This window comes from Argiope bruennichi, chromosome 10 (assembly GCF_947563725.1).
Source record: "Argiope bruennichi chromosome 10, qqArgBrue1.1, whole genome shotgun sequence".
Classification (NCBI taxonomy): Eukaryota; Metazoa; Arthropoda; class Arachnida; order Araneae; family Araneidae; genus Argiope; species Argiope bruennichi.
In genome coordinates, this window is record NC_079160.1 from 89,064,577 (window position 1) to 89,082,445 (window position 17,869).

General features: G+C 30.7%; 1 protein-coding gene across 1 annotated transcript; it reads left to right on the forward strand.

Moving 5' to 3' along the window:
• Positions 1-372: 372 nt before the first annotated feature.
• On the forward strand, positions 373-13,353 carry LOC129988684 (retinol dehydrogenase 16-like). Its single transcript, XM_056096956.1, has 5 exons — positions 373-713; positions 6,997-7,209; positions 10,609-10,791; positions 10,881-11,013; positions 13,017-13,353. The coding sequence occupies exons 1-5, from the start codon at positions 494-496 to the stop codon at positions 13,351-13,353; spliced, it is 1,086 nt and encodes a 361-aa protein (XP_055952931.1). The 5' UTR covers positions 373-493.
• The last annotated feature ends 4,516 nt before the right edge of the window (positions 13,354-17,869 follow it).

The following is a 17,869-nucleotide window of genomic DNA, read 5'->3' on the forward strand; positions in this document are numbered from 1 at the left end:
TTAATTGAAAAAAATTTCCTGAAGATCACACGATAGATTAAAAAAATGCTAACTTAATATTTCGCAACTATTGTACGCCAATGCCATGTAAGATATTCTCTAGGATAACACCTTTATCAGAGAGAATGCGAGAAAGTTTTCATGAGACTATTCTCAAAAGTTGAATCATGAAATGAACAAAAAGGTTTTGGACCTCAATGTATGAAATCTCAGAAAACGTGTGTATTCCATCATTTTTTCTCTTCTCCTTATTATGATTTTTTCTTTACTTATTGCACCTATAATAAAATGACTCTAGAAATGAACTCAGCTTAAACATTCTTTCCGTATTAATGCTTTTGCCATGAACTGAGTCTGTTGAAGTCGGGTAAAACGGAGGATAGTTGGAGCAGCTGTTACAATAAAAGCGAATTCACAAATTCACATTTCGCAAAAAAATATTGGCAAATCATTTTTATGCTATCTCACCAATCCAACGGAAGTGAATTTAAACATGGATAAGTTTTATGTTGTTTTGATTGCCCACTGCATTTTGGTTTTTTGTCTTCTTCAACTAGTGCATTATAGCTTGTTGTTTTTCGCCGCCCATTTTGTCGAAAGAATTGCCGTTTCGACGACATGTTTGATAATCATTTTAATAACGTTTCGATTTACAAGGAAGTGGTGTTTGCAAGATGAAATAGATATCAAGAATAAAGCTGTGTTAATAACAGGTATACATAAACATTTATATTTAATTCTTAGCATTCCATTATATTAATTTTTTATATTTTTATATCACTTATTTAATTAATATCGTATCAATATTATTATGATAGATTTTGTCACTAGTTTGTAGAGGTTAATTAGCACTTGTCTACCTGCCGCTAGCTAGCATATATTTAAATTAGTTGTTTTTTTATAAGATTTTAGTTTGCACCACAATTTATGCAAATGATAAATTGCATGGATAAAACAAATAAAAATACAATTATTAATTTAACGGAAATGGGATTTTCTTTACTTTAAATGAAGGGTTAAAAGTTTTAAACTTGTTTTCTCCAAGTTGACTTTTTAAAGAGAAATGACATTTTTAGGTTCCTTATTTATGTAATAATTCTCCTTCTGTGAATTGTGTGATGTCTTTTTCTTTTAAAAATAAAAGAGAATGTATAATCTGTCAATTGTTATTCTATAGACTCGACTATTTCACAAAAGCTACCAAATTTATATAAATATATCTAGGGGGATAAGACTGTGGATTTAAAAAAAAATTATGAAAATTTTATTAGAATTTTAATTAATTAAAAATGAAGCGAGATGAAGGCTTTTACCCTATAATTTTTAAAACTATCATTATAATTTTTTTTGTCATTTTAAAACACACAAATTGGACTTTCAGCGCTAAATTTCGTTTGTTGCTCATTTCTTTTGTCAAACACTTAAAACTTTCAAAAATATATCGCTACAATATAGTAGTATTTCATGTTATGATGAAATTCACATTGTTTTTATTAACATGTTTCATTTTGGATTTTTCTTTCTCTATTTGGAGATCAATGTATGCATTTTCAATTTATTTTTTTCATATTGAGTAGGCTTTTGTTTGAAGTATACGTTTAATAAAAGTTTTGGAATAAAGGAAGCTTTGTCGTTTTTCGCAATAACTTTTGAAAATATAAATACAAAAATAACTTTTTCCATCCAACTATCAGCATTTTTTTTTGATTATAACATTATTTTAATTCGATTTGAACATGCATGCTTTTGTGATTTATTTTTGATAATTTTTAGCATTTTGTTTGTCGTGTTAATTTCAATATTGTTTTTATGTATTAATATTTTTCATCTCCAACTCTTTCTGTTTGTTATATTTTAATTTATTCATGGTTTATTTTTATATAAAGTATATAAGTAAAATTCTTCTTACAATTATAAAACAAATATTCAAAAATTCAAAAATATTATAATGATAATATTGATTTCATTTTTTATATATTCCTTATTCAATTCATTCAATTTTAACAACAATTTCAGGAATATATTACATATTGCTTTTTAAAAAATAATTATATTTACCCCTTAACTGGGGAGTGCGGTATCTCAGACAGCTAAGAATGGACTTTCGGTCATCCCTATTTTATTTTTAACTCAATCGGAAGGATTGATTTTGTAGCTTCTTGTTCCGTGATCTTTACCACACGTGCACTTTTTGAACTGGTTGCAGCGGATGCTTTAAAAAATATTTCAGCTATTTTTTTGCACTACTTTTGTGAGACCACACTTCACTTTTAGTGTTGCAGTATTATACAAGGACTAGCAGAGGGCTCTAAAACTTGATCCGCGAAAAATCATCCAGCCTACTGATCCCCTTATGAAGCTGAGCTCCAGAGACTTTTAATGAAGCAGAAAGTAAATATCCTAATAAATAATAAATTCTACACAATTAATAATAATGAATAATTGTGTAGAATTTATTCCTCAATAAATTCTACACAATTATCCTGATTTTAGTGATCAGGATAATTGTGTAGAATATTTTTTCAATCAAAGTTCGTATTTAACTGATTCTGATATATATAATCAAATATAATTAATTTTTCTTGTGATAATGTGTTTTGAAAAGTTTCTATAATACAGGGTGTTTATAAAGTCCTGGACCCATTTTGATGTTTAATAACTCGTAAAATAATAAAGATATAAACAAACTTATGGCATTTATTGATGGAATAACTCATATATTTTCCTTTTCAGGTTTGAATATTTTTACTTTTGTAAATATCGTCTGCACGTGTGGTTAATTTCAGATAATTTCATTTTCCAGTCTAAATATCTGTACTTTTCTAAATATTGTCTGATTATTAATTGCATTTTTCTCTCTTTTGTTTTTGGCAACTATTGCAATGTTATGTTTACTTTTGATGTGTTTGTTCTATGTAGTACTTTTGTATGTGATGTTTTATTCTAGTGGATATTAAGGAGAATGCATACACCACAAGAGAAAGCACAGATTTTATGGTGGTTCATAGAAATGAAATCGATAGTGCAAGCACAGATAAATTTCAGAAGAATTTACCAAAAAGATCCTCCATCCAAAAACAGCATCTTGTGGTGGAAAAAGAATTTTCTAGAAATTGGAAGTATCGAAGATAAGAAACGTTCCAGACGTCCTTGCACAAGTGATTTTGATGTTGAGCGTGTCAGAGAGACATTTTTACACAATCCTAGAATATCTGCGAGATCAGCGGCAACAGAATTGGATATCCCAATTTCGACGGTGTACAAGGTTATTAAGAAAAAATTAAGACTGCATGCATACAAAGTTCAAATTGTTCAAGTTTTGGAACCGAACGATAGGCCTAGGAGGATGGCCTTTGCAACAGATATGTTAAGGAGGATAGAAGAGGCTGCTGATTTTCTGAAGAGCATAATGTTCTCCGATGAAGCATCCTTTCATGTTTCTGGCATTGTTAATCGCCATAATGTGCGCAAATGGCTTTGTGGATGCCGACATGCTTGTCGCTACCTGGCGTGAAATTGACTATCGACTTGATATTCTCCGTGCGACGAAGGGGGCACACGTGGAAGTTCATTGACAAGGGTCATGAAACTTTTTGAGTCTATTTAACCATTTATGTTATTAATTTAAATCTATCTTTATTATTTTATGAGTTATTAAACATCAAAATGGGTCCGGGACTTTATAAACACCCTGTATATTAATATACCAAGAGAAATGTTTGCTGAATTTACAGGCTGATTTTTATACTAGTACTTAACCTGTATGTTTAAAATGTTCTCAAAAACCGCGCTACGAATGTTCATAAGTTTCTGCGTAAAAATAATACCTGTAAAAAAAAAAAAAAGGTAAATTTTACCCATTTTCAATTTTTTTTTATTAATCTTATAATTGTTGAATTTTTCATTATATTCTTTGTATATACTTTTGTATACTGGAAAAATAAATAGCATTTAAAAAGTAAAAACGTAATGTTTCTTTTTCAAGAATATTATTTGTTATGACATGTAAGTTGAGAAGAAAATGTATGCTCAAATACAATTTTTTTTCAATCATAATATATTTTGAAAAATTTCTAAAACATATTTATATATCAAGAGAAAAATATCTGCAGATTATACTGACTGATTTTCATACAAATACTTTCATTAGAAAATTTAATTTACGTGTAAAGAAAATACGCCTCCCCAGTTAAGGGTTAAAAATTACAAGAATAGTAGCATACAAATATGATAAAAGGATATTCGTAAATTGAGTTCAGTTTTCTTGCAAACATTTCATTTAAAGCAGGTAAATAATTTAAACCATTGCATTTTCAACGGGTTTGGAAGATAAATTAAATTAAATTAAAATTAAAATTAATTCGAAGGGAAAAAAGATTATTCTTGAGGAAAGGTTGAAAAATGTTATTCTTGAGGTTGTACTAAAACTAAGGAATGAAAGCAAAATTCTTCGGGAAATCGATCAAAGAATAATCAATAATTACCATTCATCGAAATCTGTTATGTAAAAGTCATTTAATTAAACGCCCGTCTATGCTAATCGCCCATGAAAAGATATATTTAAGTCTATAAGCCTAAGTCCAAGGAATACTGCATCTCAAATTGCCTATAGGATTAGTGAGAGAAATAAGAAAACTCTTCATGAAGATATTATACGAAAAAGTTTTTAAAAAGCTGATTATCTTGGACGTGTAATTCATAGAATGCCACACATATCAGCCGTCTACAAGCAAAGGCTTTTATAAATTTCAAAGGAGTATGTGGATAAATATCCCCAGTTTTGAAAAAAGTTCTTGCCAAAAAGTGCAAGTTCTATATTTTCGGCGTCAATGAGCATATATCAATGTGGAGAAAACAAGATTTTTTAGAATCAGAATCTTGTGCCTACAATTAAACACGGTGAAAGAGCAATAATAGTTTAGGTGTGTATCGCAACCAGTGGCGTAGGTCAGGTAACCGCTATAGATTTAATATTAAATAATATAAGATGTATAAATATTTTAAGAGGATATATAAAACATTTTTAAAGGAAACAGGCAGCATTTGAACTTAGAAGATAACTTTTGAATTATTGCAAGACAATGATCCTAAACACAGCATTCATGATGTGAAGTTCTGACTGCTATATATTGCTTATGGTTTGAATATTTATTTATTCTTAATAATAATTCTTAGTCACTGCACTTTTTAAGAATAATGAATGTGTATAATTTTTGGATTCAAATAGTTCCTTAGAAGGTTTAACAGTTGAGGATCGTGTCTGTTGTTTGTTGTTGTTACTTATGGCACTTAGACCCAGCTGACGAATTCAGCGATTTCAAGCCGAGTTTTGTGCAGTAGCTTTTGAGGGTAAAGGCCTTTGAGCACACGAGGGCAGAAGTCTGACTTCTAGCTCATACGAAAATGTCACTCACACACTTGCTTGCACAACCTCTTTTTACAGAGGCGCTCTTTCCGCGTCTCACAGATAGAACACATGGTAAAGAACAACCCTGCCTGAACCCAGACTCGAACCCGGGACCCCCAGATCACGGGAAAGACGCGCTACCCATGTGCTAGAACCCCGGCTTTGTGCTATTTGTTAAAAGTAGAAAGCAAATGAATATCAATTATTCATTTTGAATTGTCACTGAGTTAGCCTTATTTGATTGTTATTCAAAAAAATAAGGTACTTTTATTAAACATCTTACGTCACTGAGTACTGTTGATACTTTCTGCGTTAAAAGTATTTTCAGCTTAGAAGAAACTAGCTCTCTTAGGCCATCAGCTGTTTGCCAACAACATTAAAAGCAGTCATTTAGTCAAGTCAATCAATTTTGATTAATTATCTTATACACAAACAAAATTTAAACTATTTTAATCAAAACTTGATAAAAATATTTTAAATTGAACAATAATCATACAACAGTTTGACTGTTTAGCAATACCATGCAAATTGGCGAAATTAGCTCAGTTGTAAAAATTGGAAGCTCTGTACAAAAGGTTTGTTTTTTCTTCTTGCCTCTAATAGAACTTCAGTACTGTTAGGGACAAGTTATCATTGATAAACATTTCGAGAATTCAGATAATACTTTAAAGTATACTCTAGGAAATAATATTTTTTGAAATCGGCCAGATGGAAGTGGCTAGGAAATTGTCGCGGATATTCCTCTATAAGAGGATGTTTGAAAGAGCGCTTTTGAAATTTTTCTAAAGAATAATAGGCGATGGGGAGTAAAAGGACATTGATGATGCATCTAGAAATCATGAACTGTCATGTGAAATAAAATTTAACAAAATCGAACGTTCGTTTTTATTATTATTGTTTTGTATACAGGATGGTTATAATTAAAGTTCAACTTTGAAATGGTCATAAAAGGGAAACTACTGGACCAAATGTTATCAAACTTGTAAATAGTTTAAAGGAGATCATGAAAATTTCTTTTCTACCATAAAAAAGTTCCAGGGGTGAAATGTATCAATATTGTTAAGCAAAATAGGACATGAAGACACCGGTTTCAAATGTGTTTAATCGTTTCTGAAACGTGTTACAAAGCATGTTCAGTGTGTTAATTCAAAAGCACTGTTTATGGTGATAATCTAAACAATTTGACGGAGCTGAAAGATGCGATGCACTGACATGTGCATAACATTCCTTCTGATATGCTCAGAGTTACTGTTGAGAATGCAGTCATGCGATTTAACTTGCTTTCAGAAAATGGTGGATGCCACATTGCAAAAGTATTTTAATAAGTTTCAGAAATGATTAAACACAATTTTAAACAGTCTTCATGCCCTATTTTGTTTAACAATATTGCATACAACGCCATTTCTCCCCTGGTGGTGAGTTTTTGAACTTTTTAAGTGGAAAAGAAATTTCCATGACCGCCTTTAAACTACTACCAAGTTTGAAAACATGTGGTCCAGTAGTTTTTCTTTTATGACGATTTCAAAGTGAAACTTTAATTATAACCACCCTGTATATAGAGATGATCATTGCTATTTTTCTTCCTCCAGGCTGTGATTCAGGGTTCGGCTACCTTCTTGCCCAACAGCTTGATAAAAAGGGATTCAAAGTCTTTGCAAGCTGTTTATTTCCATGTGGTCCTGGTGCGAGTGAATTAAAGGCAATTTTGTCCGCACGTTCCAAAGTATTTGGATTGGATGTAAGAAAACAGGAAAGCGTATTACAAGCCTTAGAATTTGTGAAAGAAAACTTGGAATCTTACGGTAAGAAGGAATATGCTTTCATGTCTGTCCTGATAATAATTTTGATGGTGGTAAAGAATGATAATTTTGTATGTGCAGAATTTCATATCGTGAAAGGAATGTGGTTTTTATGCACTTTATTTAATTTTGCTTATTTCCTAATTATTCTATTGGGATTTCACTCACTTCCAGATATGTTAGAGTATTGAAGTCTTGTACATTTGTGATTTCTATCTATTAATACACTTTGATATTTTCAGAAATTATATATTAATCAATGAATTAAATTAAATCACGATTGTTTTGCAAATGCAAAATATTTTAGTAGGAATTTGCTAATAACTTATTTTATAATTCTTTAATTTTCTTCCCGATTCCATCGAAGAAAAGTCATGTGAGCGGGCTTGCAAGTAAAATTTCTCGGGGCCAAATGTCCTCCCGCTGATGTGGTGTGGAAATTTGGATGGGAGAGACCATCGCAGGTGTCATTAGACCGCGGCTCAAAATTACGAGTTCCGTCCCAAAATAGCTCTAGCATGGCTTTGAAACAGGACGTTAATATAACTAAACTATCCACATCATATGCCCAGCATTAAATTTAGTTTATTATATGCTATCTATAGTCAGATTTGGAAGTCATCTACTCTTTTTTTTGCGTGTTGATTTTACCAAAACAGGGGCAAAAGGAAAGATGAAATATTGTTGGCTAAATCTAAAGATGTTTAAATTTAATCAACAGTATTGTAAATCCTAATTATTAAGGGAATTAGTGCCGCTGCAGCGGCACTAATATATATATTTTATATAATAAATATTCTTATATATTTTATATAATAAATATAAAATATATAAGAATTACATAGAACAAGAATTAAACAAGTTTCGTATTAAAATAATATATTATTGTTCAATTTAACAAGTGGAAAAGGAAAAAAAAAAGGCATCTATGTACTAGGACAAACAATACTTTGTACAATGAACTCTAGGAACATGCATGCATAAATAAAAAGATCTAATTCAAGAGCTGAAATTATTGAAAAGTATAAGTCAAAAATAAATTATTTCAATCTGCGAAATATTGGGAGATGAAAGATACGCAATGAGTTGAAAACTGGGTAGACAAACTACAATAGTATGTGATTATGAAATTGAATGCATTGAGCTCTGTGATAAAATTTGCAGAGTTTGATGCATTATTTGAAAATATAAATCTTTAATTCATGTATTAAATTTAAATTTATATCATATTGCCATAATGATGGCCATGTAAATGAGAAACTTCCAAATGAGTGAATAACCTAATCAATTAACCCTGAATGAGACTTCCGCGGAATTTTGAACCACTAACAATTTGGCAATGCTACAAACTTAAATCATTTTCACCAATGATTGGTGTATTAATTTTGAAAGTTTAGGGGGGGGGGTGGACAAAACCAATCAATTGCTGTATTCGAGTGATTCCTGTACTGTGATGGCTCGGAACCTTAACCCTTTCTAGGGCCGTAGGAAGTATGCTTCCCACCAAATTTATCAATCTTTGTATCAAATTATGTAGGTTGGCAAAAGTTCTGACAAATTTTTTTAGTAACTCAGAAACTTAGATACTTCAGTTCTTTATCTCAGACAAAATGATGTGCCTTGATTTGTTACTTAATTATTAATTAACCAAAATAATGAATTAATTAATCAAATTAAATTTTTCTAATAAACAAATGAATCCCTTTTCTTATTCTAATTTCAAGCCTAAAAATATTTTAACATAATATGACTAGAAAAAAATGGCCCTTTAAAGGGTTAAGCGATTTCAAGGAGTTACATTAGAGTTACACGGCTGTCTAAAGGTTCACGTCAAGATTACTTAGTTTATAGCTGTTTTACAGGGCCAATTGTCATTTTATAAATAACCTTGTCCAAAATGACAGCATATGGACCAGAGCTGTGTCAAAAATTATGGATAATTGAAGTAACATAAATGCAGCTTACTAATGAATCTATTAAGGAAAATACGAATAAAAAGGGTGGTAGGTTTTCTATGCTGTATGGTTGCTTTCTTAGACAACAGCTCTATAAAAAACAAACTCTTAGTGAATTTTCCTATGGATATTTGGCAATGAAACCAATGTCTATTCAAGTCAGATTTTATGCAACTATGTCTGTTTATTTGCAGATGTTAGAATTTTGACCTCCAACAGCCGTTGTATTAAAATATTAAAATTTAACTCAACCATTGAATTACCGTTTGATATTGGGAAATCAGCAGGAGTATTCACTCCTCGACTTCCTTATTCACTTACATATTATTATGAATTTAGTTTTGTAACATATTAACCTGATTTGACCACTTGAGAGTAAATTTGCTAAATATAGAATTTTGTTGTCTAGACGACATAAGGTTTTTTTTTTCGCACATTGAGTTTAAAGTTATCGTCTTTGCATTCAATATATGAAAAAATAAATTTCTCAAGGTCAATTTAAAAAAATTGTGGATTGATGTAGAGATAAAAGAATAAATCTCATCCATTTATTTAGTTAGGTTTTACTGAAAGATAGAAATGATTCTAAAATAGATTCCAATTTTCTTACTGTTGGAGGTCTAAAATTTCAAATTCGTCTTACTTTTAATTAGAATTTTTGAATGACCCAATGCCCTCTTTTTGTGAGAAAAAAAATGTCGATTGTTCGGTAACTAATAGAGTGAAGGGTTGCTCATGCATTCAGAAAATGGATGCCCTGCAAAAGAATAAAAAAGGGCTTTTTAAATTTCCACTGACCAAATCACTATAAATTCATTTCTTGTAGATATTATGAACATGGTGGTAACACATGATTTTGTATTATGAATTTGACCGCTTGAGTGTAAATTTGATAAATATAAAACTTTGGACCGGCGTCCTGGTATAGGGGTAGCGCGTCTTTTCCGTGAACTGGGTGTCCTGGTTTCGAGTCCTGGTTTGGGCATGATTGTCCTTCCGTTGTTCTATCTGTGAGATATGTGAATGTGCCCTCCTGTAAAAAGGGGTTGTGCAAGCGAATGAGTGATGCGTGAATAGCAAAGTCGTACTCTTTGCCCTTGTTGGAGCTACTATAAAAACAAGAGACGCTCCCCCACCAGCTTAAAATCGCTGTTTTCGTAACAGCGGGCTTGTCCATGGTAAGTGCCATAAGAAACAACAACAACAGAATTTTGTTGTCTATATGAAATAATGGATCTCATAATGGTTAATTGTAACTAATAGGGCGAATGGTGACTTATGAATTCTGAAAATTAAAGCACTGCAAAAGATTTAAAAAAAAAAAAAAAGAACGACTTTTTAACTTTCTACGGACAGAATTACTTTAATCTCATTTCTTGTAGACGTTATGAACATTGTAGTAACACATGATTTTACTGTGCAAATTTTAGCCAATCATATTTTTCAGAGCTTTGGGCTGTCGTCAACAATGCTGGGGTCCGTAGAGGTTTCTCTATGGAACTCTCAAGTGTCCAAGATTTTGAGGACTGTATGGACGTCAATGCTCTTGGCCTAGTGAGAGTCACTAAAGCTTTTCTGAATCTGTTAAAGCCATCCAAAGGTAGAATTATCAATGTGACTAGTATTTGCTGTAAGTTGTAACTAACTTTTACGATAGCTTTTATAAAAATAAGTTTAAATTAAATTTTTAGAAATTTATAATTATCCTATTGATTATAGCAAGGTTACCTGTGTCCGGTATCGTCCCGTACACCATGAGCAAACACGCTGCAGCAGGGTTCAATGATTGTCTGAGAGCAAATTTGGCTCCCATAGGGATTAAAGTTATTTCCATTGAACCCACATGCTTTCTGTAAGAAATTTTTTTTTATTATTTTATATTATTATTTATTTTATTATTTTATTATAGTAGCATATTAGACGATAAAAGTGACTATATACCTATTTAAACATTGTTTTATTTCTGACTAGCCGCCTTGGGCTACCAACTTGCACACTCGGAATATTGGTTTTCCAGTTTATTAAAGTAGTAATGAGGGCGCATTTATTTGGAATTTGTTCTTTGTAAAGACTGAAGAATAGGAAACTTATGGGATCAGTTTATTACAGATTATTTTGCGTATAAATTATAATATGTATATGTTACCGTTAAAGTATGAAATCCGTTATTTTATAGAATACCTAGTTATTCCATGAAATAACTGATCGTGTCCGTTAAAGTGTAAAACTCTCTTGTATTTCATGATTTAACTAGTTATTTCATAGAATAACGATCTGCAGCCGGTTAAAGTGTAAAATAATCTATATCATATATCTCGCACGACAAATACATTTACCTTCCACCCCTACTGCATAAAATAATTATATTCCCGATCCCAGTTCAGTGTCTGTGAACAAAAATTAAATAAAATCGAAGAAGTACCGGATGTAGAAATATCACTCCGGTCGGTTGCTACAGCTCAAAGTTTAGGTACTGGTCACGGATTTAAAAAATGCTCGTATAAAACCCAGTGTGTCAACAAAAAATGTTTTTGTTTTAGAAATAATGTTCTTTGTAATTCCAAGTGTCATTTTAGTAATCCTTGTTGTAACAAATAATTTTATGGTACGTTTCCATAAATACCATTTATACGCTGCATAAATTAGATAAATTGCTTCTTTTTCATTTTAATTGTCTATCATTAGTTTAATTTCATTTTGTTTGTTTATTTTACACTTAACTATCTCTCATTAGTTAATTTATAGAATACCTAGTTATTTCATAGAATAACTAGTTAAAGTGTCAAATTAATAACATATTACACACTTTAACGAACATGATCAGTTATTTCATGGAATAACTAGGTATTCTATGAAATAACTGCATTATATACTTTAACGGTAACATATATACTACAAAATAATGAAACATTGCCGAAAGTACACGATTGAATGGCTTGATGGAACAATGAATTTTTTTAAATTGAACTAAAACAAAAACATTTCCGCTTTTAGGGAATTAGTATCAAATTGTTTTTTAAAAGAGATATTACAATTGGTGAAAAATTTATACAAAAATAAAATTGTTATCAATAAAGTATTAATTTTTGAGTTGTAAGATATGTTGATATTCATATTATTGACATAATAATTTCAGTAGAGGTAGTTAGAAAATACCAAATTCTTGCTTTGTTTTTAATTAACTTTTGAATTTTGAAAAAGTTGACAGCAATTTTCTTATCTTAAAAAGCGCATAATCACATATTGAATACTCCGACCCACCTTGAGTCACATGGATAAATCTGAGTGACCGGATCGTCGGGACGGCAGTGGCGAGAACTGAGTTTGAGTCCTAATTACCTACACCGACCATAGTACAACCATTCCCGTAGGAAGCATGTCCTGTCATCGATAGGAGGTAGTGGACCCCACACTATTTCTGTATACATCCGTGTGGCGAGAACCAACCGTCATGTTGGAAGTTTCTCCTCTTCATATTTGAGGTGCTCCGGGAAGGGAAATGAAAAGCATAGAAGCTCAATTTCATCAGAATCGAACAAAAATAATGTAGATTTTTATAAAAGAACAGACAAAAACCATTCGTCTCTATGTATATAGATCTACAACTAAATAAGTTGAAAAACTTCATTATATATAATTTAAGCGCTAAAATATTTTTTTGGTTGATAGTCAGTGACATTTATAAAAATTCATGGCTCACAAAAAGAGTTCTATAATCTATTTAAGCTTCAGAAAAAAAGAATGGAAACAGTTGTTTTAACTTTTTATTTTTACTGATAAATTAGGATTATGAAATGAGTGTTTGTTAAATTTATACTATAGACTAATTTAATTTTTATGAATACTTGTTTTCAGAACTACAATGACTGAAAAGAATGCTATCAAGAAAGATTTGGAAGAACGGATAATCGAAAATGAAGAAGAAATCATGAAGAATTATGGAAAAAATCAAATAGAAAATTACGGAAATTTTTATAATTTTTTGATCAGAAATATTTCCAAGGATGTCCATATAGTTATAAATGACTTGGAGCATGCAATTTGTTGTCAGTACCCAGAGAGTGTTTATAATTCCTGCCCAAATATTGTTCAATCAGCGTCTTTAAAAATACCAACATTATTTCCATCATTTATACAAGATACTTTTGATAGTATAACTCCATATATTTTTTGTAAATTTTGTAAATTGTAGTGCATTGTTTGTAAACTTTCTGTTCGCTTTACAATAAAGCAAAATTGGAAAAACTGTGTAAATTTTGTTTTTAAAAAAATATCGAAATGAATTATAACTGGAAAAAGTTGTATAACTGATACAACTAAATATACGAATTCGTATAACATATTACGAATTTATGAACTTCAGCTTCTCAATAGTAAAATCTACTAAAATGTCTAATTTGCTATGAAAAAAATAAGCCAATTTCGAAGTTGTTGAATGGCACATTCTCTCTTTATTATTTAAATAGTAATAATGCAGTATTTGAAATGCTCCAATAATATTTTTCAAAATAGGCATATATCAAAGTACAATCCTATTTATATAACTGCATCCTATTTTACTAGAATTTTCTATTAATTGTCTTATCTCGAATTGATTTACTAAAAACTTTTTAATTTTATTTCTGCAGCATTAGACAGAATTTATAATCGCCAGTATAATCTCAAGAAAGAGGAAAAAGTTTTTAAAATTAAAATGAACTTATATAAATTTTTAATCAAATGTATCATGGTTTATGAGATATAAAAGATTAAAATATTTTTCCTATTTCAATTTTTGGTTTTTTAATATTTATCCTTCAGATAGATTTATATTTTCTTTTTTAACTACAACATTTTTTTCTGCGAAATAAATTTGTAAAACCAAAACAAAATAGTTATTTGTTGAATATGCAATCAAAGTCGGAAACATAAATTTCGAAAAAGAAAAAAATACTGTTTATTTTTAAAATAAATTAAGGAAAGCACCTTTTTGCATCTAACATTTGAAACATTTAACTGATTTTTAAAGCAATAAAAGCAAAAAAAAAAAAAAAAGAATGTAGATACTGATTTTTGTGATATTTATTTTCAGTTTTTTATCATGTTTTATTTATGTTTGAAATGCATATTTCATGAAAAATAACTTTAAACTTAAATTTCAATATTTCGCAGAAACGTAATTAAAAGTTTTGAATTGCCATTAAAGGGGATTAATTAAAAAAATGACTCATTTTAGGATAAATACGAAATGCCTAAATGCAGTTGATTTATTTTAACACCTGTTCTTTAATACAAATAGAAGCTGCGGTAGCCATTTGGTAGAGCGTTAGTTTCAGTTAGTTAGTTCATTCGAAAACAGATTCAATCAAAAATTTATGCTACAATTTATATTACTGTAAAATATTAAAGCGATTAAGAAATGCTAACTTAAGATAACCATCTCGATTATGAACTTTTTTTTCCATCAAATTCTATGAAAAATTTAAATCTTGAAATTCGCATTGGTGTACTAATAAAAAGTTGTTTTTGAATAAATTTTATTTAAAAGTAATTAAAAATGTCAACAGATGTTTTAGAAAAAGCTTTTTCATGACTGAATTAGAAAAAAAAAATCTGGGGGGGGGCATTTAAAATTACAATATATATATATATATATATATATATATATATATATATATATATATATATATATATATATATATATATATATATATATATATATATATATATATATATATATATATATATATTGAAACAAGACATAAGTATTTATATAAAAGGCTTTGATACATTTTCCATCGTTTGTTAAAAATTTTATTAGTAATTTGTTGCTATCTAAAGCAATTTTTGAATGAATAATGATTAATGAAACACTTTCTCATATCTCCATTTTCTAAAAAATTGTTTGAACATATATTTTTTGATATGTTACAAAATTTTTAAATATCTATTTTAAAAATTTATTAATTTCGATTTTGTTAATGGAGTGGGTAGTCAATAAGTATCTGCTTAATCTATATTGTACCAGGTATGGAAAAAAAATTAATACTTTTTTAAATGAAAATTCAAATTTGCGATTCTCTAAGTCTATGTATATACATAAAAAAAATCCTTACCAAAATTTCATTAGTTTAATCGAATTTTGCTATTATAATAATAGAACAATGATACATTCGATTGTTCTTCAATTGTACTTCTTTTACTCGGGTGGAATAGGAAATTTATATTTAAAATACTCCATTGTTGCATTTTTAAACAAATGGTTGTTGGTTTTGCTGCAGAGGATTTGAGATGGCATTTCTTTTTTCTGAAAAAATCTATTCATTTTTTTTATGCTTTGGAAAATATTTGTTAACCTGTTGTTTTCTCAAGATGGTTTCCCTTGCAAAAAAATCTTATATAAGAAACTGTTTTGTTCTTAAATATCTAGTCATGTCAGACTATCATCATGAAACAACTGATTGAGATTCCATTAATAATAAAGACCAGCACCTATTATTTTTTACTTAACTCGTATGCGAAATAGGCGAAGAAAAACTATTTTAAAAGTCAAAAATTCGGAACCCAGATTTTTATGACTCTCCACATTTGAAACCTCTTTGCTAAAAGATGCATTTTTGAAATGTGTTTTTCAAAGAGAGAGGTTTCAAATATAGAGTTATGTCAACTTGTTTGTGAACACGATAATCCATAAGAGCTTTGAGTTAGTTGAAATTTGTTATGAGGTATTTGCACCAAATTTGTAGCTTTTTATTAAAGTTATATTAAAATATGTACATACAAAAGAATTCTGTCTGTTTAGTTCTAGTGAACACGATAACTACAAGAGTAAAAGCTTTACAGATAAAATTTGCTGCACAATTTTGTCATCCATATTGAAAATTCATATCAAATTTGGAACCAACTGTCTATCTGTATTTTTCAAAGCATATAAAACTGATAACTCAAAAAAAATAAAAAACTCAATGATTTAAATATATGAAATATGGAATGAGATCTTGAGACTACAATTACAGCTCTTTGCAAAATTTTTATTTCAGTTGGTTAAAAGAAGACATCCAAAATATATATTGATTTTTGGTTCTTATTAAAGCATATCAGCAATTTTTCACTAAAGAAGTCATGAAAGTTCGCAGACTACTGTAGAAACGCTATATTCATGCCGAAGATCGATCTATTGGCAAACACTTAACAGACAAGAAACGATTTTCTTTATTGTACTAAGAAGCACACAACACTCATGTTTGAAAATTAAAGTCTCTATACTCGTGGCACCCATGGCCTAGCCAAGAACCATAATTTTATGAGGGGAGAAACACCTTTATTTGAGAGCCCATGGGAAGGGATATTTTTTGAGTGGGGGAGAGGAAACCATTCCTTCTAGTTTCTTTGAAATGAAATAAAAATCATCTGTGTATGAATGTCAAATACATCAATTCCTTATTAATATTTACAGTAAGATGTAATGCATATTGATGCCATAACTTATTTTATGCCTCTTTTTACTCTGGAATGGTTGAAAAAGTTTTTGATTTTCTTGGCGTTTGTCATAACAAAAATACTTTTTTTAATGGCTTAAATTGTCTCAAAAAGAAGTGTTAAGACTTGAGTTTTTTTTTTTTTTTTACCCAATTGAGATTTACGTCATATTTTAATGCTATTTAAATAATTATTTCAATCCCCCCCTCAGCCTCTTAGGAGGTGCTTGATTACATATTTTTTTTTTCTTCTTCTTGGTAGATGAATGATCAATATCACCAGTTTCGCATTGAGCATTGAGATCTGAAGGTAAAACCTCTATCTAATTTTCTATGCCATCTAAATTGCTGTTTAAATAACAGTTATTCACAAAAAATTCGGAGTTTTCAAAAAAGTTAAAAACTTATGTAAAATTTTAAAATACTAGCGTCGATATAATTTTCAAATACAAGGGGTGTTCAAATGAAAAGGTACGAAACATCGTAACAACGTAACCGTTAACATATTTGTCTATGCCGCTATGGGAGAACGTAGCGAGATATCTAGAGATGCGATTGGAGTCGCCAGCATAGATCGGAGCATACGCGGACACCCGCACTCGCAGGAGAGAGCAGACGCTCTTATAAAGAACGCCGTTCAATTGACGTAGCAGTGCATGTGAAGAACCGTTAAGCCGCGGTCCAACGACCGGATGATCTTCACAGATGTGGTCATAAAACTGTCACCCTTCCTTCGTGGTGCCACACACGACTGTGGCAGCGGACCCACGACCAGAGAAATCTTCAGATGGCACTCGTTCCCCTTTCGACCGCTCAAAACCCTCAGTTTCTTTGACTCCCTTCCCCCCCCCCATAGCCCAAACAAATTTTCCGGCTCTTTGATGTTCATCCATCTACCGACATTTTGCGGGAAGCTACAGGCGTACCACGGGCGACGGGGGAGTGTGGTCCCCCAGTGGGTTGGATGTCACATTTATGACCAAATCCGTGAGGTGGCAGGTCGTTGGACCGTTGCTTTAGAAGAACCATTAACTCCGACGTGCACTGTCACTGTGAGATACTCCGAAGACTACGCAAGTCCATCAAGAACAAAAACCCGGGGCTACTTACGGAGGGTGGGATTCTGCTCCATGATAACGCGCGTACACACGTCTCCAGAGTCATACACGTGGAACTGACCAAATTCAAGAGGGACCTCGACCGTCAGCCCGGTCATGTCCCCACGCGATTTTCATGTGTTTGGTCCCCTGA

Excerpts from the sequence above, each read along its gene's own strand:
- LOC129988684 (XM_056096956.1), top strand. The coding sequence starts at position 494 with ATGGATAAGTTTTATGTTGTTTTGATTGCCCACTGCATTTTGGTTTTT. Across the intron at positions 7,210-10,608 it reads AGAAAACTTGGAATCTTACG|AGCTTTGGGCTGTCGTCAAC; the intron begins GTAAGAAGGAAT and ends CATATTTTTCAG. Across the intron at positions 10,792-10,880 it reads CAATGTGACTAGTATTTGCT|CAAGGTTACCTGTGTCCGGT; the intron begins GTAAGTTGTAAC and ends TATTGATTATAG.